Source organism: Chiloscyllium plagiosum, unplaced genomic scaffold (assembly GCF_037043375.1).
Source record: "Chiloscyllium plagiosum isolate Xiang-an unplaced genomic scaffold, Cpla_swu_hap1 HiC_scaffold_24, whole genome shotgun sequence".
NCBI lineage: Eukaryota > Metazoa > Chordata > Chondrichthyes > Orectolobiformes > Hemiscylliidae > Chiloscyllium > Chiloscyllium plagiosum.
Genome location: NW_028270162.1, coordinates 52,820,537 through 52,838,398, shown reverse-complemented (window position 1 = coordinate 52,838,398; position 17,862 = coordinate 52,820,537). Strand labels below are relative to the sequence as shown.

The following is a 17,862-nucleotide window of genomic DNA, read 5'->3' as shown; positions in this document are numbered from 1 at the left end:
CACAGCACTGGCCAAATGTGGACCATCTAACACTCACTAGATCAACAGCAGCAGACTAATAAGCATCAACACCTGCAAGGTCCTTTCCAAGTCACACCGTATCCTGAGTTGGAACTAAAGTATTGTTCCTTCACTGTCACTGGGTTCAAATCCGGAACTTTCCTCCAAAACAGCAATGTGGGTGGATCTACATTATGTGGACTGCAATGATCCAAGAAGTTAACTCATTATTATTTTCTCAAGTGTAATTATGGAAGAGCAATAAATGCTGGCCTTGCCAGTGAGAAGACAAAGTCATTACAATCTTGATAATGTTCATACATTAGAAAATTTTACTGCTCAGAAAGCTGAGGGATGCCAATGCTAGAACAAAGTCTTCCACATCACGTGCATCCAAAGTCAATTTGAAGTGCTCTAAAATCAAATGACCAAGATGCAAAATGAAGCTCTGCATATTTTTTATTTATGTGAGGGAGCCTGGAGAGGAATGACAAAGTAGAGGTGGTCACCATTTGGCAAAGATAGCGAGATGAAGGAAGACTCGGGTAATGCTGTACAGGAAATGCCTGGAAATGTAAAACGTATTCGCACTGGCCCCCCCAATGCCAAATATTTGATTTACAGACATGAATCGTAATACAGGCACAAAATTACAAAAGGCAACAAAGCATGGTCTGTAGAGAATGAGAAATGAAAATGGAGCTCCAAATATGTCACATATCAATCATATGAAATGCACATAATTCATCTTGTGACTGGCAGAGCCCAGAGTACAAGTCAAAATGGAAGAGGTGGAGCTAATGCTGAAAAGCAGATATGCAACCAAATCACATCTATCACTGAAACCAATATTATTAGGGAAGACCAGGGTGAATGTGTTGCAATTAAGAGTTTAAAGAATTAGATTTTTAAAAAGTCAGAAACTAACAAAAAATATTGGAGAAACTCAGCAGGTCTGGTAGCATCTGTGGAGAAAGAAATAGAATTAAGATTTTGAGTCCAATGACTGTTTGGTCTGTTCAAAAAACGACAATAGACTCAAAATATCAACTGTTTCTCTCTCCATATCTGCTGAGTTTCTCCAGCTATTTATTTCAGATTTCTATCACCTGCAATATTTTGCTTTTATTTAAGGAATTAGGTATTCATTTATTTGGTAGCAGTCCGAGGGCAATATGGTCCTGTTAAAGCTTGCTACCATTCTCACCGTGTGTACTTGGACAGCTACTTGAAGAGAAGGAAGGTCAAAGTCCAAACACGTAACCTGTACCATTGAGTATATCTTCTAACTTAGTACAGAATGAAAGTCAATGTAGAGGGCTTTCCAGTTTTCATAGTACTTGCTAAATAAGTTCATTAAATTGGGAAGCCCAACTGCATTTCATTACATTATGAAAAGCTGTTTGAAAAAAAAAAGAGAGACTCTTATGAAAGGGGGCAGTGAAGGAGAATGGACAGAACAGAACCTTCAACTCCTACCTCCTGTATGACTTCGGAGGATAGATACGCATCTCCACTGTTCCACGTTAGCTAGTTTGCTGCTGGAACCAAAGACATTGCTTGGTCCAATATACCTTTAAAAAGTAATCATACAATTACCATATATCTCATTATAATTAGTCACCAACAATGAGGCTGCAGGCTACCAAACAAGCACAGATTATTTATTGTATATTGTTTGGAACCAGACTAAAACGTCTCATTTAACTTTAGTAAAATTAGAATTTTGGAATCATCCCAACTTGAAAAACACTTGCGTATTGAACTCAAACAGAAACTGAGCACACGGTATGTCACAGTTGGGGAATGGTTCCTTTGAGCGACTTGGGGGAGACCAAGAGCAAGCAGGACTGACAGCAAGCAAGATAGATAGCTAAACAGATATTTTGTATTCAAAAGAAAGGAATCAAAACAGACAAGATCTTTGGAGATTTTAGGAACAAGTCACCAAGGCAGGTCTCGCAAGATTCTTAAGTATTATCCAGAAGGCTCTGAGTGGAATGATTTTCAATGGATATTGGAACTTGCAAACCTAATGAGGCAGTGAGCAGCTAGCCCTTAGTAATGTCAGACATCGGCTAGAAGTATAGTGCAATGTAAACAAACAGTCATAAAACATATCTCATTTGTGTTAGTTAATTAATGCAAAATACTTGTGATAGCACAATGCTAAGCAATGTTTGACTTATATTAATTTTAGTTTGTTGTTGCAATAAAAGTCTTATAATATTAAGTCTTGTCTTTTGGTTTATCATATGGAAGTCATCTCTTTTTAAAATTTATTGGTCTCTTTGTGGAACATAAATTTACTACAAAATAATAGCTGTCGCCTTTTTTTCTCATAATTTTTGACAGCTTTGAATTACTTATGCATTGCCAATATTTGAGGTACTGGCTGTCATCAGTGGTAGAATATGGATGTACTGGACATGCCTGTTATAAAAGCATTTAACGAGATAGCAAATCTAGTAAAGTAAAAATTGCGTAATTCCTGGACATTATAAATGCATATGTTTTAGTTTGAAACGGAACCAAGAAAGCCACTGAATGGGTGTATATGCCCAAACAGCTTACAGTCACCAGACAGCGCAAGGTACTTACGCAGCTCTCTTCCACAGCATGATCAATTTGTCATCTCCACCCGATGCCAGATACAATCCATTATTAGACCAGCGCACACAATTGACACAGGCTGCAAGGAACCAGAGACAAACAACAGCCATGTTCTGATTACTGAGATTCCAAAATGAACTTTTCTTTTAAATTAAAAAAAAGAAATCAGCAGTTTACACAATAAGTAGCTCCATTTGTGGACCAAAGTTCAATTACAAGTATATGTTGAGTTGTGTGCGATGGAAGAGGTATTCCAAATAAGCCTTTACACCAAAGCTAGGAAGAGAAAATAGGCCAAAATATTTATATTCAATTACTGCACAGAAACACAAGCTGCAAGTGTGCAGGTGAGGACAAGCTGACCTGGCCCAACAGTCAAAGAGCCTGTTACTAACAATGATCAAAACTCACACAATAACAGGCAATCGAGCATTTGGTCAGCACATATAGGACCATACTCCAATGCTAACTCAACTTTCTCTCCAAAAGATGTGGGAAAGTCTAAAAAAACTTTTAAAATTGCTTTCATGATCAGTGAATAACATTAAATGTGTCAACTCAGCTGAGTTAATAGATCAATGTGGTACCATAAACTCAAGACGTCATAGTCTCTCTATTTTTTATCTTGGGTCTTTGCACGTAAAATAATTGGCTGAGGAAAAAGAACACAGTCTCAGAGAAAAGTCAACTCTACAGGTTTGAAGAGTATAGCTGTGGGGGAGAAGGATTAATAGCATTGCCAGTAATTTTGTTAAGCTAACAAGATACCAACTTTGGAAGAAAAAAAAATGGAAATTATGGGCGATCTGAGTCGACTATACTCCAATCCTTAAAAAGGTAGTGATATAGAGGATTAACAGGGAATACATTTAAACTCAATAGCTCTCAAAGATTGCCTTTACATAGGGCAAACCAGAACTTTACAGGATCCTCCAAACAAACGTTTCTGAGGATGATATGTAAACAAATCAAAGATGACTGAAATATTGGAATATTCATGTTCCTGGGCGACATATTGGAGTGAGTGAGTGTGAATGTGAGTAATATACATTAAAAAAAAATCACAAATACCCAAGTGGTTATCCATTTGGCAGAGCATTTTGGGAATAGCCTCATTCTTTTCATCTTCCTCTCGAACAACTGGTGGCATGTTCCATATGACAACCTTCCCTGAATCCTCTCCTGTAGGTGGAAATTAAACATTGAGCAATTTTACTTGATTTAAAATATAGATTTGTTTAAAATTGTAACTCTCATAACAAGTTGCATATCGGTTTTATTTCGGGATGGGGAGCAAGGTGATGGGGGAAAATTTCTAGCCAGTCTATCTCCAAAGCAAAACATTCACAATTACTTGATCGATAATGAGTTGAACATGGAGCTATCTGACCCAGCACAGAATGACACAGCAAGATCTGATCTCTCCAGGCAGGGAAGAACTGCCTCAGTGAGGACTAATGTTGAAAGAGCCCACCATATCAATTCCAAGTCTCAGAGCAGGAAGACTATTGAAAACCACAAAAGCTACTATTTCGCAAAGAAAGGAGCAGTGAATCTATCACTTGCAACCCGTGACAAATAGCCAAATAGTACAACCCACTCTGCTGCCCAAGTTGACAGATTCATTGTACAAAATATTTGAGTGTAGTTAAGGACAGGTGATGGCCTTGTGGTATTATTGCTGGACTGTTAAATCCAGACACCCAATTAAAGTTCTGGGGACCTGGTTCAAATTCTACCATGGTAGATGGTGGAATTTGAAGGGAATTCTATAGAAGTCTGGAATTAGGAGTCTTCTGATGACCATGAATCCATTGCCACTTGTCAGAAAAACTAATGCCCTTTACAGGGAGAAACTGCCATACTTAGTTGGTCTAGCCTACATGTGACTCCAGACCCACAGCAATGCAGCTGACTCTTAACAGCCCTCTGGGCAAGGAATGGGCAAAGAATGCTGGCTTAGCCAGTAACACCCTCAACCCATGAATGAATACTGAAAAAAAAAAAGGTTTGTGGTGACAAGACAGACTATGAAAGGGAAAAGAGCTGAAAATGTGTTGCTGGAAAAGCGCAGCAGGTCAGGCAGCATCCAGGGAACAGGAGAATCGACGTTTCGGGCATAAGCCCTTCATTCCTGAAGAAGGGCTTATGCCCGAAACGTCGATTCTCCTGTTCCCTGGATGCTGCCTGACCTGCTGCGCTTTTCCAGCAACACATTTTCAGCTCTGATCTCCAGCATCTGCAGCCCTCACTTCCTCCCCTATGAAAGGGAAAAGCAGCCTCCATGGCACTGAGGATTTCTAGATCCTGCTAACCCTAACTAAACAGTAATCTGTTTACAACCTGCCACTTACCTTGTCCACCTGTTGCAAACTTGGTTCCATCAGGATGAATGTCCACAGAAAATATTGGCTTACCTGGAAGAAAACAATTATTTTTATTTCACAGAATCTCATACTCTCACTCCTAATTCAAAATGAAATGCAAGGTAATATTCTTGTTATGGCAATTGATCGGGAAAAGGGAGGCTCGCAACAAGGTCCAAGTGTCCTTATTCATCAGTAGCTGAAAGTAAGCATGCAGGAGCAGTGGGTGGTGAAGGAGGTAAACAGGATGCTGGCCTTCATAGTGTAGATTGAGTACAGGAACAGAGATGTCTTACTGCAACTGTACAGGGCATTGGTAAATCACACTTGAGTATTGTGGGTCACTTTGGTCACCTTATCTAAGGAAGGATATTCTACTATTGAAACAGTGCAAAGAAGGTTTACCCTGCTGATACCTAGGATGGTAGAACTGACACACAAGGAGAAACTCAATCGATTAGGACTATACTCACGTGAATTTAGAAGAATAACCAGAGTGGGGTCATAGAAACCTATAAAATTCTAACAAAATTAGACAGGGTAGATTAAGTAATTGAATGAGAAATCATGCTGTTTTGATAAGAGAAGGTAAATGGAAGCATTTCGCAATTGGTCAGAAACTAGCAACTGCACGCCAGCAAAGGGGATTGGGGATCCAAATACACAAATCAATTAAAATCTAGCAGACAGACCGCAACAGTACTCACTGGAATGTTGTCATTTACTTCAAGTGGATGGGAATACTGCGCAGAAGAATGGAAGCAGAGCTTCAGTTGAATAGGGACATTTGACAGTAGCTGTAGTACTGCTTTTACATTTGCACCATAGCTCGAGAAGACTGAGCAAATTCAACACATAAATACCACGGCCTTCAGTAATAAATAGGATTGAATAATTTTGCTTGTATTCCCAAAAGTCTAAGAGATTCAGAAGCTACCTAAATCAGAAGTAGAGTAATAGAGTATCACAACATTGAAAGAGGCCCTTCGTCTTGTTGTGTCCACGCCAGTCATGGAGTACTTATTTATGCTAATCCCATTTCTCAGTACTTGAATAATAACCTTGTATGTTATGGTGTTTCAAGTATTCATCTAAATACTTAAGTGTTTTGATAGTTCCTATTTCTACCATCCTTTCCAAAAATAACATCTAAGAACCAATCTCTGACTGAAATGATTTTTCCTACAATACCCTTCAACTCTCCTGCTTCTTACTTTAAATCTATGCCCACTATTTACTGACCCCTGCACTAAGGGGAAAAGTTTCTTCCTATCCACCATATCTGTGTCCCTCATAACTTTGTAGTCCTTAGTCAGATCCCCCTCTGCCTTCTCTGCTTGAAGGAAAACTAGGAAATTAAGGAAACCAGCCTATCCAGATTTTCATCATAAAACGCTCCATCCCAGGCAATGTCATGGTGAATCACCTCTGCAATCTCTCCAGGACAATCACAATGCGACAAACAGAACTGCACACAATACTCCAGCTGTCGCTGAAATAACATCTTATACAGCTCCATCATAACCTCCATGTTCTTGTATTCAATGCCTCAACTAATAAAGTTAAAAATCACATGACACCAGGCTACATCCAAATAGACCTGTTGGACTATTACCTGGTGTTGTGTGATTTTTAACTTTGTCCACACAGTCCAACACCAGCAACTCCACATCAACTAATACAGGCAAGCATCACATAAGCCTTCTTAACCGCTTTCTCTACCTGTCCTGCTGCCTTCAAGGGTCAATGGACTCGTACACTAACGTGTACTTCCTAGGATCTTACCATTCAATGTGTACTCCCTTACCTTGTTTGCTTTCTGAAAACGCACCACCTCACGTTTCAGGATTAAACTCCACCTGCCACTGTTCAACCATCTGACCAGCCAGTCTATAGCATCCTATAGTGTAAGGCTTTCCTCCTTGCTATTATGCTATCTCCATACCACCAATATTTGTATCATCTTATAAGTTACTGATCAAAGCTCCTACAGTCATGTACACATGTCACTAATGTACATTATAAACAGCTGAGGATAGAGAACAGAGCCCTGCAATATACCACTGGACACAGGCTTCCAGTCACAAAGACTACCTTTGACCATTACCCTCTGCTAATAAGTAAATATTTGAATTTTGCTAAATTACCCTGGAGTGCATGGGCTCTTGCCTTCTTGACCAGTCTCCCATTTAACACTTTGTCCACGTGAAGTCCATGTAGACTATATCAGCTGCACTAACCTGATCCACACACCTAACAACTTCCTTGGCAAAATTCATTCATGTTTGCTCGATATGATCTTCCTCTGACACAAAGCCTTGTTGACTATCCCCGATTCATCTTTGTCTCTCCCCATGGAGATTAATTCTGTCTCTCAGAATTAAAACAATAACAGAATTGAGGGATAAACTATTTCCTCTGAGTGGAGTATCAAGAACAATGGGAAATGGATTACAGCTAGACCATTTAGAAGGGAAATCAGGAAGCACTTTTTCATACAAATGATAATAGAAATGTGGAACTCTCAGCTTCTGCCAACACTGTCAGAGCTAATCCTCATCTTTCAGAACATTTTTCCTCACCCTACAATAAGCTGTTCCACATACATGTTGTGCTACATCTACATTTTGACCAATAGCTCAAAATATTTAAATTGAAACATAAATCCACTTGTGCTTCATCCAGAGGCTCACTGATGATGTTATCCAGTATGACGACAAAACGTCTGAAACTGAACCCTCCAGCTCAGCAAACAAACCTACATCCAGAACCTCAACCTGAGCTACAAATCTTCTCAAAGCACACTAATAAATCCACAGTTTCAGAATACTAAAAAGTTCTTTTTTTTTTAAAAACAGGTAGATGATGTTAGTGGGGGAATTGCTCCCTACACTGATTTCAGACCAAACAATACAGCAGTTTCACCAAATCATACAAATCAATTATCACAAACAGTTCCAATTTCCAAGTTAGAACATGCGCAGCAGCTAACAGAGTTTCTAAAGTTAAAGGGACAAATTATAAATTTCAAGTATAGAGCCTTTACCAATGTAGACTTTTCATTGCACCTAAAGCAGATCTGCTGCATATTTTCTGTTTAAAAATTCAGATCATTGGCATTTACATCTTAGAAATAATATGGCAAAGCAAGAGGCCAATCTATCCACCCTTCCAGGACCATCTCTACACAATTCCTCCCACTTACCCATAGTCCTACAAACTTTTCCACTTCAAATATCTAGCAAATCAGGTTGTAAGTTTGCTCACTGAGCTGGTAGGTTTGTTCTCAGACATTTCGTCACCATGCTAGGTAACATCAGTGAAAGTGAGTCCTGATGAAGCACTGGTGTTCTGTCGCACTTGCTATTTGTGTGTCTTGGTCTGTTGTGGTGGATGAGATCACTTCCAGTTGTTTTTTTTTGAGAGGTTGGTAAATGGGGTCCAAATCGATGTGTTTGTTAGTGGAGTTCCGGTTGAATGCCAGGCCTCTAGGAATTCCCGTGCACGTCTTTGCTGAGCCTGTCCCAAGATGGATTAACTGTCCCAGTCAAACTGGTGTCCCTCTTCGTCTGTGCGTATGGATACTGGTGATAGTTGGTCACGCTAATTGGGTGCTCATGCATCCTGGTGGCTGGTTTCCTATCCAACTGTCCAACGTAACATTTGTTGCAGTCATTGGAGATGTACAGCACAGAAACAGACCCTTCAGTCCATCTCATCCATGCCGACCAGATATTCCAACCCAATCTAGTCCCACCTGCCAGCACCCGATCCATATTCCTCCAAACTCTTCCTAATCATATACCCATCCAGATGCCTTTTAAATGTTGTAATTGTAGCAGCCTCCAAGTCCTTGCAGGGTATTTTGTATATGACGTTTGTTCTGCTGGTTGTTGGTACGGGGGTCTTTAAATTCACCAGGAGCTATTTCAATGTAATGGTAGCTTTGTGGGCTACCATGATGCTTAGAGGCCAGAGTAGTCTGGTCATCATCTCAGAGATATCTTTAATGTATGGCAGGGTGGCTAGAGTCTCTCAGCTTGTTATGTCTTCTTGTTTAGGTCTGTTGTGTAGGAATCAGCGGACTGCGCTTAATCGGGTACCCATTGTCCATAATACATTGTATAGGTGTTTTTTCCTCAGCTTCTCGTGGTTCCAGGGTGCTGCAGTGTGTTCACTTAAATAATGTTCCGATGCAGCTCCAGTTGTGGGTGTTGGGATGATTGTTGCTGTAACCAAATATCTGGTCAGTGTGTGTGGCTTTCCTGTAGACACTGGTCTGCAACTCTGCATTCGCTTTTCGTTCTACTGTGACATCTAGGAAGGGGAGAGTGTTGTTGTTCTCTTCCTCTTTGGTGAACTTTATACTGGTAAATATGTTGTTTGTGGGTTCTTCTAACTTGTTGTATTTTGTGATGACAAAGGTGTCATCCACATAGCAGACCCAAAGCTTGGGATGGATCATGGGAAGGGCTGTTCGTTCTAAGCTCTGCATAACTGCTTCTGATAAGAGTCCTGATATTGGTGATCCTATAAACAGATCCCATCGACTTGTTTATAGATCCTGTCATCAATGGTGAAGTGGGTTGAGACTCACAGGGCTACTAATTTGAGGATGATATCCTTGCTGATGGAGTTTTTGCGTGCTTGTGTCCTTGATTTGTCTAACAGTGACACCAGTGTTTCTTTGGCCCGGATGATGGTTATAGATGTGAATCGGGCCACCACATCAAAGGAAACCATGATCTCATCATCCTCTACCTTGGTGTCTTTGATGACGTTAAGGAATTCCTGGGTGGAGTGGATGGAGTGGCTTGAGTCTTCGACTAGGTGTTTCAGTTTACGTTGCAGTTCCTTTGTTAGTCTGCATGTCAGTGTACCGGGAAGTGAGACTATGGGTCTAAGGGTCCCTTGTTTATATACCTTTGATAATCCCTTGAAATGGGATGCGTTGGATCCTTCAGATTTCATTCTTTGGAGGTCTGTCTTGTTAATTTCACCTCTCTCGTGTAGTTTCCTCAGGGCTGCTACAGTACGGTTTTCTAGTTGTAGTGTGGGGTCCATCGCCACCTGTTGGTAGGCGTCGATATCTGCAAGGTGTGTGTTTGCTTTTTCAATGTATTGTGTTCTGTTCAGGTCATGACGGTCATGCGCCCTTTGTCTTCCAATAGGATTACAATATTTGTCTTTTCCGAGTCCTTCCATGGCTTTCCTTTCCAGTGTGTTGAGGGTGTTCCCTTCTTTCCTTCTGTTAAGTGTTGGTATTACTGGCTATCTGATGGCCTGCTGGATTTTTCTCTAAGTCCGTTGTCTTTCAGGGTTGATTCCAGTGCTGCTAGGATGTCCTTTTTGTCCACGTCCCTATGGTTGAAGTTCAGCCCTTGTACTAGGACAGCTTTTTCCATGTCTGCAAGTGGTCGGTTCAACAGGTTCTTTATCCAAGTCTCTGAATTGTCAGTGTAATTGATGGGTATGATCTTGGCCAGTTTTTCTTGTAGGGCTAGTCTTTTCTTTGTCTTGATCCGCTGTTGTTTAGTGTTGATGGCTCGTTCTAACGCACTTGTCCATTCAAGGTCAGTCACGTTAGTGTACAGAAATCTTTGGTGTAAAACTTCTCGTTCGTATTTGTGGAGTCAGTTGTGAACATAATTTATCATTTCGTAGCATCCTGCAGCTGTTCTGTTCTTCTGGCTTCTGGGGTGTTCAGAGGTGGTTTGTATTTGACATATCATGGTAATACCTGTTTCCTGAGGCATTCATGTAGGAAGTACAGTTGTTGGCAGGTGGCGCTCAGTCAGTCAGATGGGATTGGTTTCCCACTTTGGGGCTAATTTGAACATATTGTGCCCATAGGTGTTTGTGATTTTGGAAAGACGGGCAGAAAACTGGCCACCAGGATATATGAGCACCAACTAACCACCAAAGACATGACCAACTATCACTAGTATCATACACACAGACGAAGAGGGACACCAGTTCAACTGGGACAATACATCCATCCTGGGACAGGCTAAACGATAACAGGCATGAGAATTCCTAGAGGCCTGGCAATCAAACCGGAACTCCATTAACATATGAATTTGGACCCCCTTTACCAACCTCTCAGATAAAGAACCAGAAGTGATATCACCCACCAAAACAGACCAAGACACATAAATAGTAATCAGGACAGAACACCAGTGCTTTATCAGAGGCTCACTGATGATGTTAACTAGCATGGTGACAAAACCTCTGAGAACAAATCTACCAGCTCCGCGAGCAAACTTACAACCTGATCCACAACATGAACTACAAACCTTCCCCAAATTCTAGCAAGTTTCCTTCTGCCAGCTACTACTGAAGTTACCTCCACCACTGTTCCACCCTGCAACAACTCAGTGCAAAAATGTGATGATTTCACATTGCTGGTTATTTTACCAATCATTTTACATCTGGGTCCTCAAGTTACCAACCTCATTCTTTCGACCTAAACAAGTCATTTGACATGAGTTAAAATGATATTACCTTTCCTCCTTTCCCCCAGAGGTCTGACACCTATGACACAAGAGGAAACTCCATGTGCTGAAAACACAGACAATGAAACACACATCTTCAACACCCTGGAGACTAAACCAGAAACTAGGCGTTGACATGAGATAAAAGATAGAGCAGGATAAAAGCGAGAGCGTGAATATGTTGTAATGAACCAAACCCAACAAGAGTTTCAACATCAATCATAAGACTCAAGCTTACCTCCTTAGCCCCTGACCCCCAGATATACTGACCACCTACAATCCTCCACCAGTCAAGGGTCATGTTGGTTAGCATTGTTAGGTTATGCTCACAAATGTCATAGAACCTGATAGTCTGTCAGATCCATTCAGTGGATAAGTTAATTAGAAACTCATCTCCCTAGTGCAGCATGGAATGATTACAGCATAGGAAGAGGCCATTTGGCTCATCATATCCATTCTGACATACTACAAGGGCAATCATCTAGTTTCACGTCTACATTTTTTCACTATAACCTTGCAAATTCCTCTTGAGGCGCTTATCAAATTCCCTTTTAGGGGACAATTGAATCTGCTTTCACTGCTCCCTCAAGTCCCATTATATGATGACTTTCATTAAATATTCTCTCACACTTCTTTCATAACATGATCGGGATTTACATTGACAGGTAAACTGTAACTACACCATTTAAACCATTCCCAAAAGATGCGAGACATACCACTAGTAAATTTCCATCCATCAACCTAGCAACAACAGGACCACATGAATTCACTCCACTGTGGTCAGTTCTCAGCTACTTCAGCCATCTGTATTCCTATCAATCAGTCGCTCTTGACATTGCCTAACCAAAACTTAGTCTTCCTCTGTTTTTAAAGACTATAAATATAATAAGTTTCTTGAGCCAAAGAAAACCAAGTCAAACTATACTTATCTTCTTTCTGCTGAAATCAAATTAATAGGTGCATAAAACAAACAGTTTTAACTGAAAATAGACTAAGCAAATTTATAAGTAGAATGCATTTCATGTTTTAAAATTCAAAGCCATACAAACTGCTTCATGTATTTCAAAATATTTCGGATGTGTTTGCCTTGACCATTACATAAGCACCAAAAATATGAAAGCAACATTGCAAGACTTGAAAGCAGAAAGACTGGACTACTTTGGGCACATTTAAATGAATTTGCAATCATGCAACAGTGTGAGTCCATCCAAGACACTTCACAGGAACATTGCAACAATTGATACAGAGCTAAAAGGAGGAGCTAAAAGTTTGGTTCATTACACCATATTAAATTAGATATCCAAATATTGGTCAAAGAAGGTCATGGGTCAATGGGCCAAATGGCCTGCTTCTGCACTGAAGAGATTCTATGAAGAGGTAGATTTTTATGAACATCTTGAAGGGGGAAAAAAAAGGACATGAAGAATATGCTTGCTAACAACTGTCTTATATTTGTAAAAGTTCCAAGTACTCTGACTGAATACAAATGGAATACCAGGGTAGTCGAATGAAAATGTCAATGCTAAACTTAAGGATGAAAGGATGTTTCTTTGCTAAATTAGGAGTTTTAATAATTGATCAGAGTGATTCCACAGGGCAAATGAAACCATGCAGTTTGAACAAAAATGTATGTCAGTAGGAAAAACTTTTAAATTCATGGTTCATCTGCTGGATCTCATCGCAATCCCTTTGCTTCTGTTGGTGCTTGTGGTCACTGCCTCAACTCAAGCACTTTGAGGAAAGGAAACAATGTTTGGCCAATCTACAGTTCTGAGGATGTGATTAGCAGGGAAAGTAAATGGGACCTAGCAGTTATAATATACTTGGATCTTTCAAAGGCATTCAATACAATGTCACACAAAATGTTGTTGCACAACACAAGGGCTTAGGGGTTGTAAGTTACATATATCTCAGGGATAGAGGGTTGATTCATGGATAGAAGAGATGAGGAATAGAAATGTAATTTTCAGCTTATAGACTCTAAGAAGTGAGGTACTAAAAGAGTCAATGCTGGGGCATTTTCTTTTACAAACTACATAAATAATTAGAAGCAGCAACTAACTAGACTGTATCTGTACTATTGAAAGAAACAGCATGCTTAGAGCTCAGCAATCCCATGCCCAATGGGTCAAGGTGCAACAGTCCAGTTGCCGCCAGGTGGCAAACAATTAAGCAACTAATTGGAGCAGAATTATCCACATACATCCACATTCTCAATGATGGAGAGGCCAACACATCAGATTGGCACATCAGCCCATTCTGAGGTCATCAGCCTATTCGGTTCACTCCAAGTGATAGCAAGAAGAGGCTGAAGGCACTGGATACTGCAATAGCTATCAGCACTGACAAGGTTCCAGACTTCGCTTTAGAAATACTTTCACCCACAGATCAAGCTGCTCCAGTACGGTTGCAACACTGGCATCTACCTGACAATTTGGACATTTTTCCAGATATATCGTCTCTACAAAAAGACAAATGCAATCAAGCTAATTACATGTCCATCTGCAAAATGATGGAAAGTGTCATCAACCATTCTCTCAAATGACACTTATGCAGCAATAAATTGCTCCCTGACATGCAGTACGGAGCCTGCCAGAGCCACTCAGTACAAAACCTCATTACAGACTTGGTCCAAACATGGTCAAAGTTTAATTCAAGTAGTAAGGTGAATATCGCATGAAGGTGTCTTCATAAAATCGAAGCCAATGGGAATTGGGGAAAATTCTCCACTGCTGGGAGTCATACTAACACAAAGGAAGTTGTTGGAGGCCAATCATTTCAGTCCAAGGCATCACTACAGTTTCTCAGGGCAACACCCAACAATCTTAAATTGCTTCAGTAATGACCTTCCTTCATCACAATTCAGATGTGAGGGTGTTTACTGATAATTGCATTGCATTCAGTATCATTCATGTCTCTGTAAGTACATGATCACATGCAGGAAAACCTAACATTCAAGCTAGGGTTGTTAAATTGTGAATAATTCAACTCCTGACTTCCCAAGACCTGTTCTCTAACTAAAGGTTGCAAGTGAGAAAATACTTTGCGCTTGCTTGGATGAGTGTGGCTCCAATATCATGCAATTAGCTCAATCTTCCAAGGCAAAGTAGCCCACCTGAAGAAGGGCTAATGCCCGAAACGTCGATTCTCCTGTTCCCTAGATGCTGCCTGACCTGCTGCGCTTTTCCAGCAACACATTTCATTCACTTGATAAATACCCCAACCAACAGACCATGTGTTCTCTCCTTCTATCAATGATGCAGAGTAGCAGCAGTATGTACCATCTAGAAGGTGCACTGCAGCAACTTGCCAAGCGTCCTTCCACAACACTTCCAAATCTGCCACATCCGCGATATAGGAGGACAAGAGCATGGGAACACCAAGAGCCGCACCAAAAAACACTCTATCCTGACTTGGAGATACATCATCATTCTTCACAGTCAGAGGGTCAGAAACCTGTAACTCGCTTCCTAACAACATTTTAAGTGTACTTAAACCATGTGGACTACAGTGTTTCAACCTTGTGGTTCAAAGGGCAATTTGGGGTGGAAAAATAGGATGGCATGGTGGTTAAGTGGTTAGCACTGCTGCTTCACAGCCCCAAGTATCCAGGTTCGACTTTGGCCTCAGGCGACTGTCTGTGTGGAGTTTGCACATTCTCCCCTTGTCTGCGTGGGTTTCCTCCCAAGTCCAATGATGTGCAGGTTAGGTGAATTGGCCATGCCAAATTGCCCAGAGTGTTCAGGGACATGTAGGTTAAGTGCATTAGTCATCAGAAATGTAGAGTTTTATGGTAGGGGAATGGGTCTGGGTGGGATACTCTTCAGAGGTTCAGTGTGGACTTGTTGGGCCAAATGGCCTGTTTCAACACTGGGGATTCCAAGAAAAATAGATGCTGTCTTTGACACATATGTTCATATTCCATATGTGAAAAACTGAAGAAAGCTAGAAGAAAAAGTATGATAAAGACACAAAGATTAGAAATTTAGATAGCATAAGTGAGTGAGCAAGCAGCCATCAGGGAAAAGAGAGATTCACCTTGTTTTGTTGTGAAGAAAAACAATATTTTTTAAATGCTGCAAATTTATTAAATGTTGGTGTTCAGAGGAATTTGGATGTCATTGTACAAGAAAGAGAAGGTTAACACGTTGGTAGTTTGAGCAAGCAGTTAAGATTTGTAGTTAGTAGGTCATGACTGAAAGGGGTAAACTATGTCAGTCAAACTCTGATGGCAGCTACACAAGGCTTTAGTGAGACATCTTTCAGAGTAGTGAATCTGTGTAATTCCTTACCGCAGAGAGCTGTAGAGGCTGGGTCGTTAAGTATGTTCAAGGATGGGATAGGTTTTCAATCAGAAAAGGGATTCAAAAATTATGGGGAAAAGGCAGGAAAGTGCAGTCTATCAGCCACAATCTCACGGTAAGCAGACTCAATGGACCAAATGGGCTACTTCTACTCCCACGTCTTATAGTATTGTACAATTTTGGCCACCATATTTGAGGAAGACTATACTTTATTTAGAAGAGGTACAACACAAGTTCAAGAGATGGCTCCTGGGGCAAGAGGACTGTTCTAATAGGAGAAATTGAGTAGAATAGGTTTATAATCTCTGAAGAATCAACGGTGATCTTACTGAAACATGAAAGGTTCTTTGAAAGCACCAAATGATAGATGTTTAGAAACTATTTTCCCTAGTTGGAGAGTCTAGAATTACAGGAAATATCAGGTTAAGGAGACAGTCATGTCAGACGGAGATGAGAAGTTGTTCACTCAATGGGTCAAAAGCCTTTAGAATTCTCTTTCCCGGATGCTACAGCTGCTTAATGGTTGAGTATATTCAAGGTCAAGATCAACAGATTTTGAATGCTAAGGAAATCAGGGGAGTGGGTACAAAAGTGGTTTGCAGATTGGTTAAAAGTTTTGAATGGTAAAGTGGGCTCCAAGAACTATGCAGTCTATTTCTAATCCTATTTCTTATTTTAAGACTGTTGTAGTTAGTTATCCCAAGTACATAGTCTCTACGGTGACTGGTTCAGTCCCCATATCCCACTTCGCATTTGGTCCTCTAAATCCACCAACACATACACTGTGCATGACTGGACCCTGACCCCCATCACTCTGGGCATACAGCTAAGCACAGATACCCAGGCAGAACTCTGGAACCTGGTACTCCTACCCATTCCCTCTTGGGTTTCTCACTCATTCAAGGCTGTTGGGTCTCCTGGATCTCCAGCTCTCCATTCATGGCTCCAGCTCTCCATTCATGGCTCCAGCTTCCTTCCCACTCACCTCAGAGGCTGACCAGGTTTTAAGTCCCTGCGATTAACCCCCATTCTGTGTGTGTGTGTGACAGATGTAGTCACCTTTGCTCTCCCCGGCTTCCTCTCTCCCGCTGCCAGAGGAGAGCTCTCCCGCTCCCTGCACAGTCCCCCGCGCACCCGCTCACCATTGTGATGGACCCAAGCGGGTTTCAGCAGCTTCATGCTGGGCCCTGATGCCTGGGACTCAAGCTGCTCCTCGCTCGGTCCTGGTGTCACCGTCCCCGGGGTGGCCCCGGTCTCTCACTCCGCTCCCGCCGGAAGGGAGCAACGCACTCAGCACTCCCCGGAAAGCCGCGAACCGCGGCCGCAACGCTCCGAGGAAAAGTCAAGGTCAGAATAAACGTTCCTGGGCGAAATGAACAACCCCCTCCCTCCCTCAAAAGATGATCCATTCGGTCACTGCTCTTAGAGCAGGAATTATGACTTTCAAACATATCTGCAGCTCTTAACCTGAACACTTACCAATCTAACTGATTCATTTATTTATATATGTTGCAGAAGTTGGGTAAATGAATGGTGTTTGATGACCCAACAAACCTAAATCCCCATCCCATTTGTCTGTGACTTGTGTGTTCAGCAACTGGCAAATCCTTCAGCGCCCTGCTGGAGAAAATGCAGTCCCAGTCACTACACGGAAGTGAAATCCAGTTACTCCCTAAGGTTTCCATTTATGGAAAGAAGGTACTTGTATGGTTTCAGCGAATGAAGGAGTTTATTCAAGTAGATAAATTGAAGGTGTTGTTCTCTTCATTTCCAGAAGAGAAACTGAAAAAGATTTAGCAGATGAGCTCAAAATCTTGAGGCTGAGTAGACTGATTAGAGAGAAACTGTTCCAGTGGCAGAAGGATTGAGATCCATCAATCCCAGATTAAAGATGACTGGCAAAATGACCAAAAAGTCGACATTTGGAAGAATATCCTCCAATGCGAGTGGCTATGGTCCAGAATTCACTATCTGAAAGAATACTGAAAGCAGATTCGATTATGGCTTGCAAATGATAAAACTACAATAACATATGAAGGAAAAGATACTGCAGGACTGCATGGAAACCGTGTGGAGACAAACTAA

General features: G+C 41.1%; 1 protein-coding gene across 2 annotated transcripts in view; it reads right to left on the bottom strand.

Moving 5' to 3' along the window:
- hira (histone cell cycle regulator a) overlaps positions 1-17,421 on the bottom strand; it is a 108,458-nt gene extending 91,037 nt beyond the window's left edge. Inside the window, exons 1-5 of one of the 2 annotated variants that reach the window (XM_043716067.2) lie at positions 16,920-17,421; positions 4,968-5,030; positions 3,685-3,795; positions 2,602-2,692; positions 1,480-1,574 (exon numbers count right to left, since the gene is read on the bottom strand). In XM_043716067.2, coding sequence (XP_043572002.1) covers positions 1,480-1,574; positions 2,602-2,692; positions 3,685-3,795; positions 4,968-5,030; positions 16,920-16,956 — 397 coding nt within the window. In that variant the 5' untranslated portion in view covers positions 16,957-17,421. Of the gene's footprint in view, positions 1-1,479; positions 1,575-2,601; positions 2,693-3,684; positions 3,796-4,967; positions 5,031-16,919 lie in introns of those variants that run through there. The other variant, XM_088000182.1, reaches the window with a different exon arrangement.
- Between the last annotated feature and the right edge of the window lie 441 nt (positions 17,422-17,862).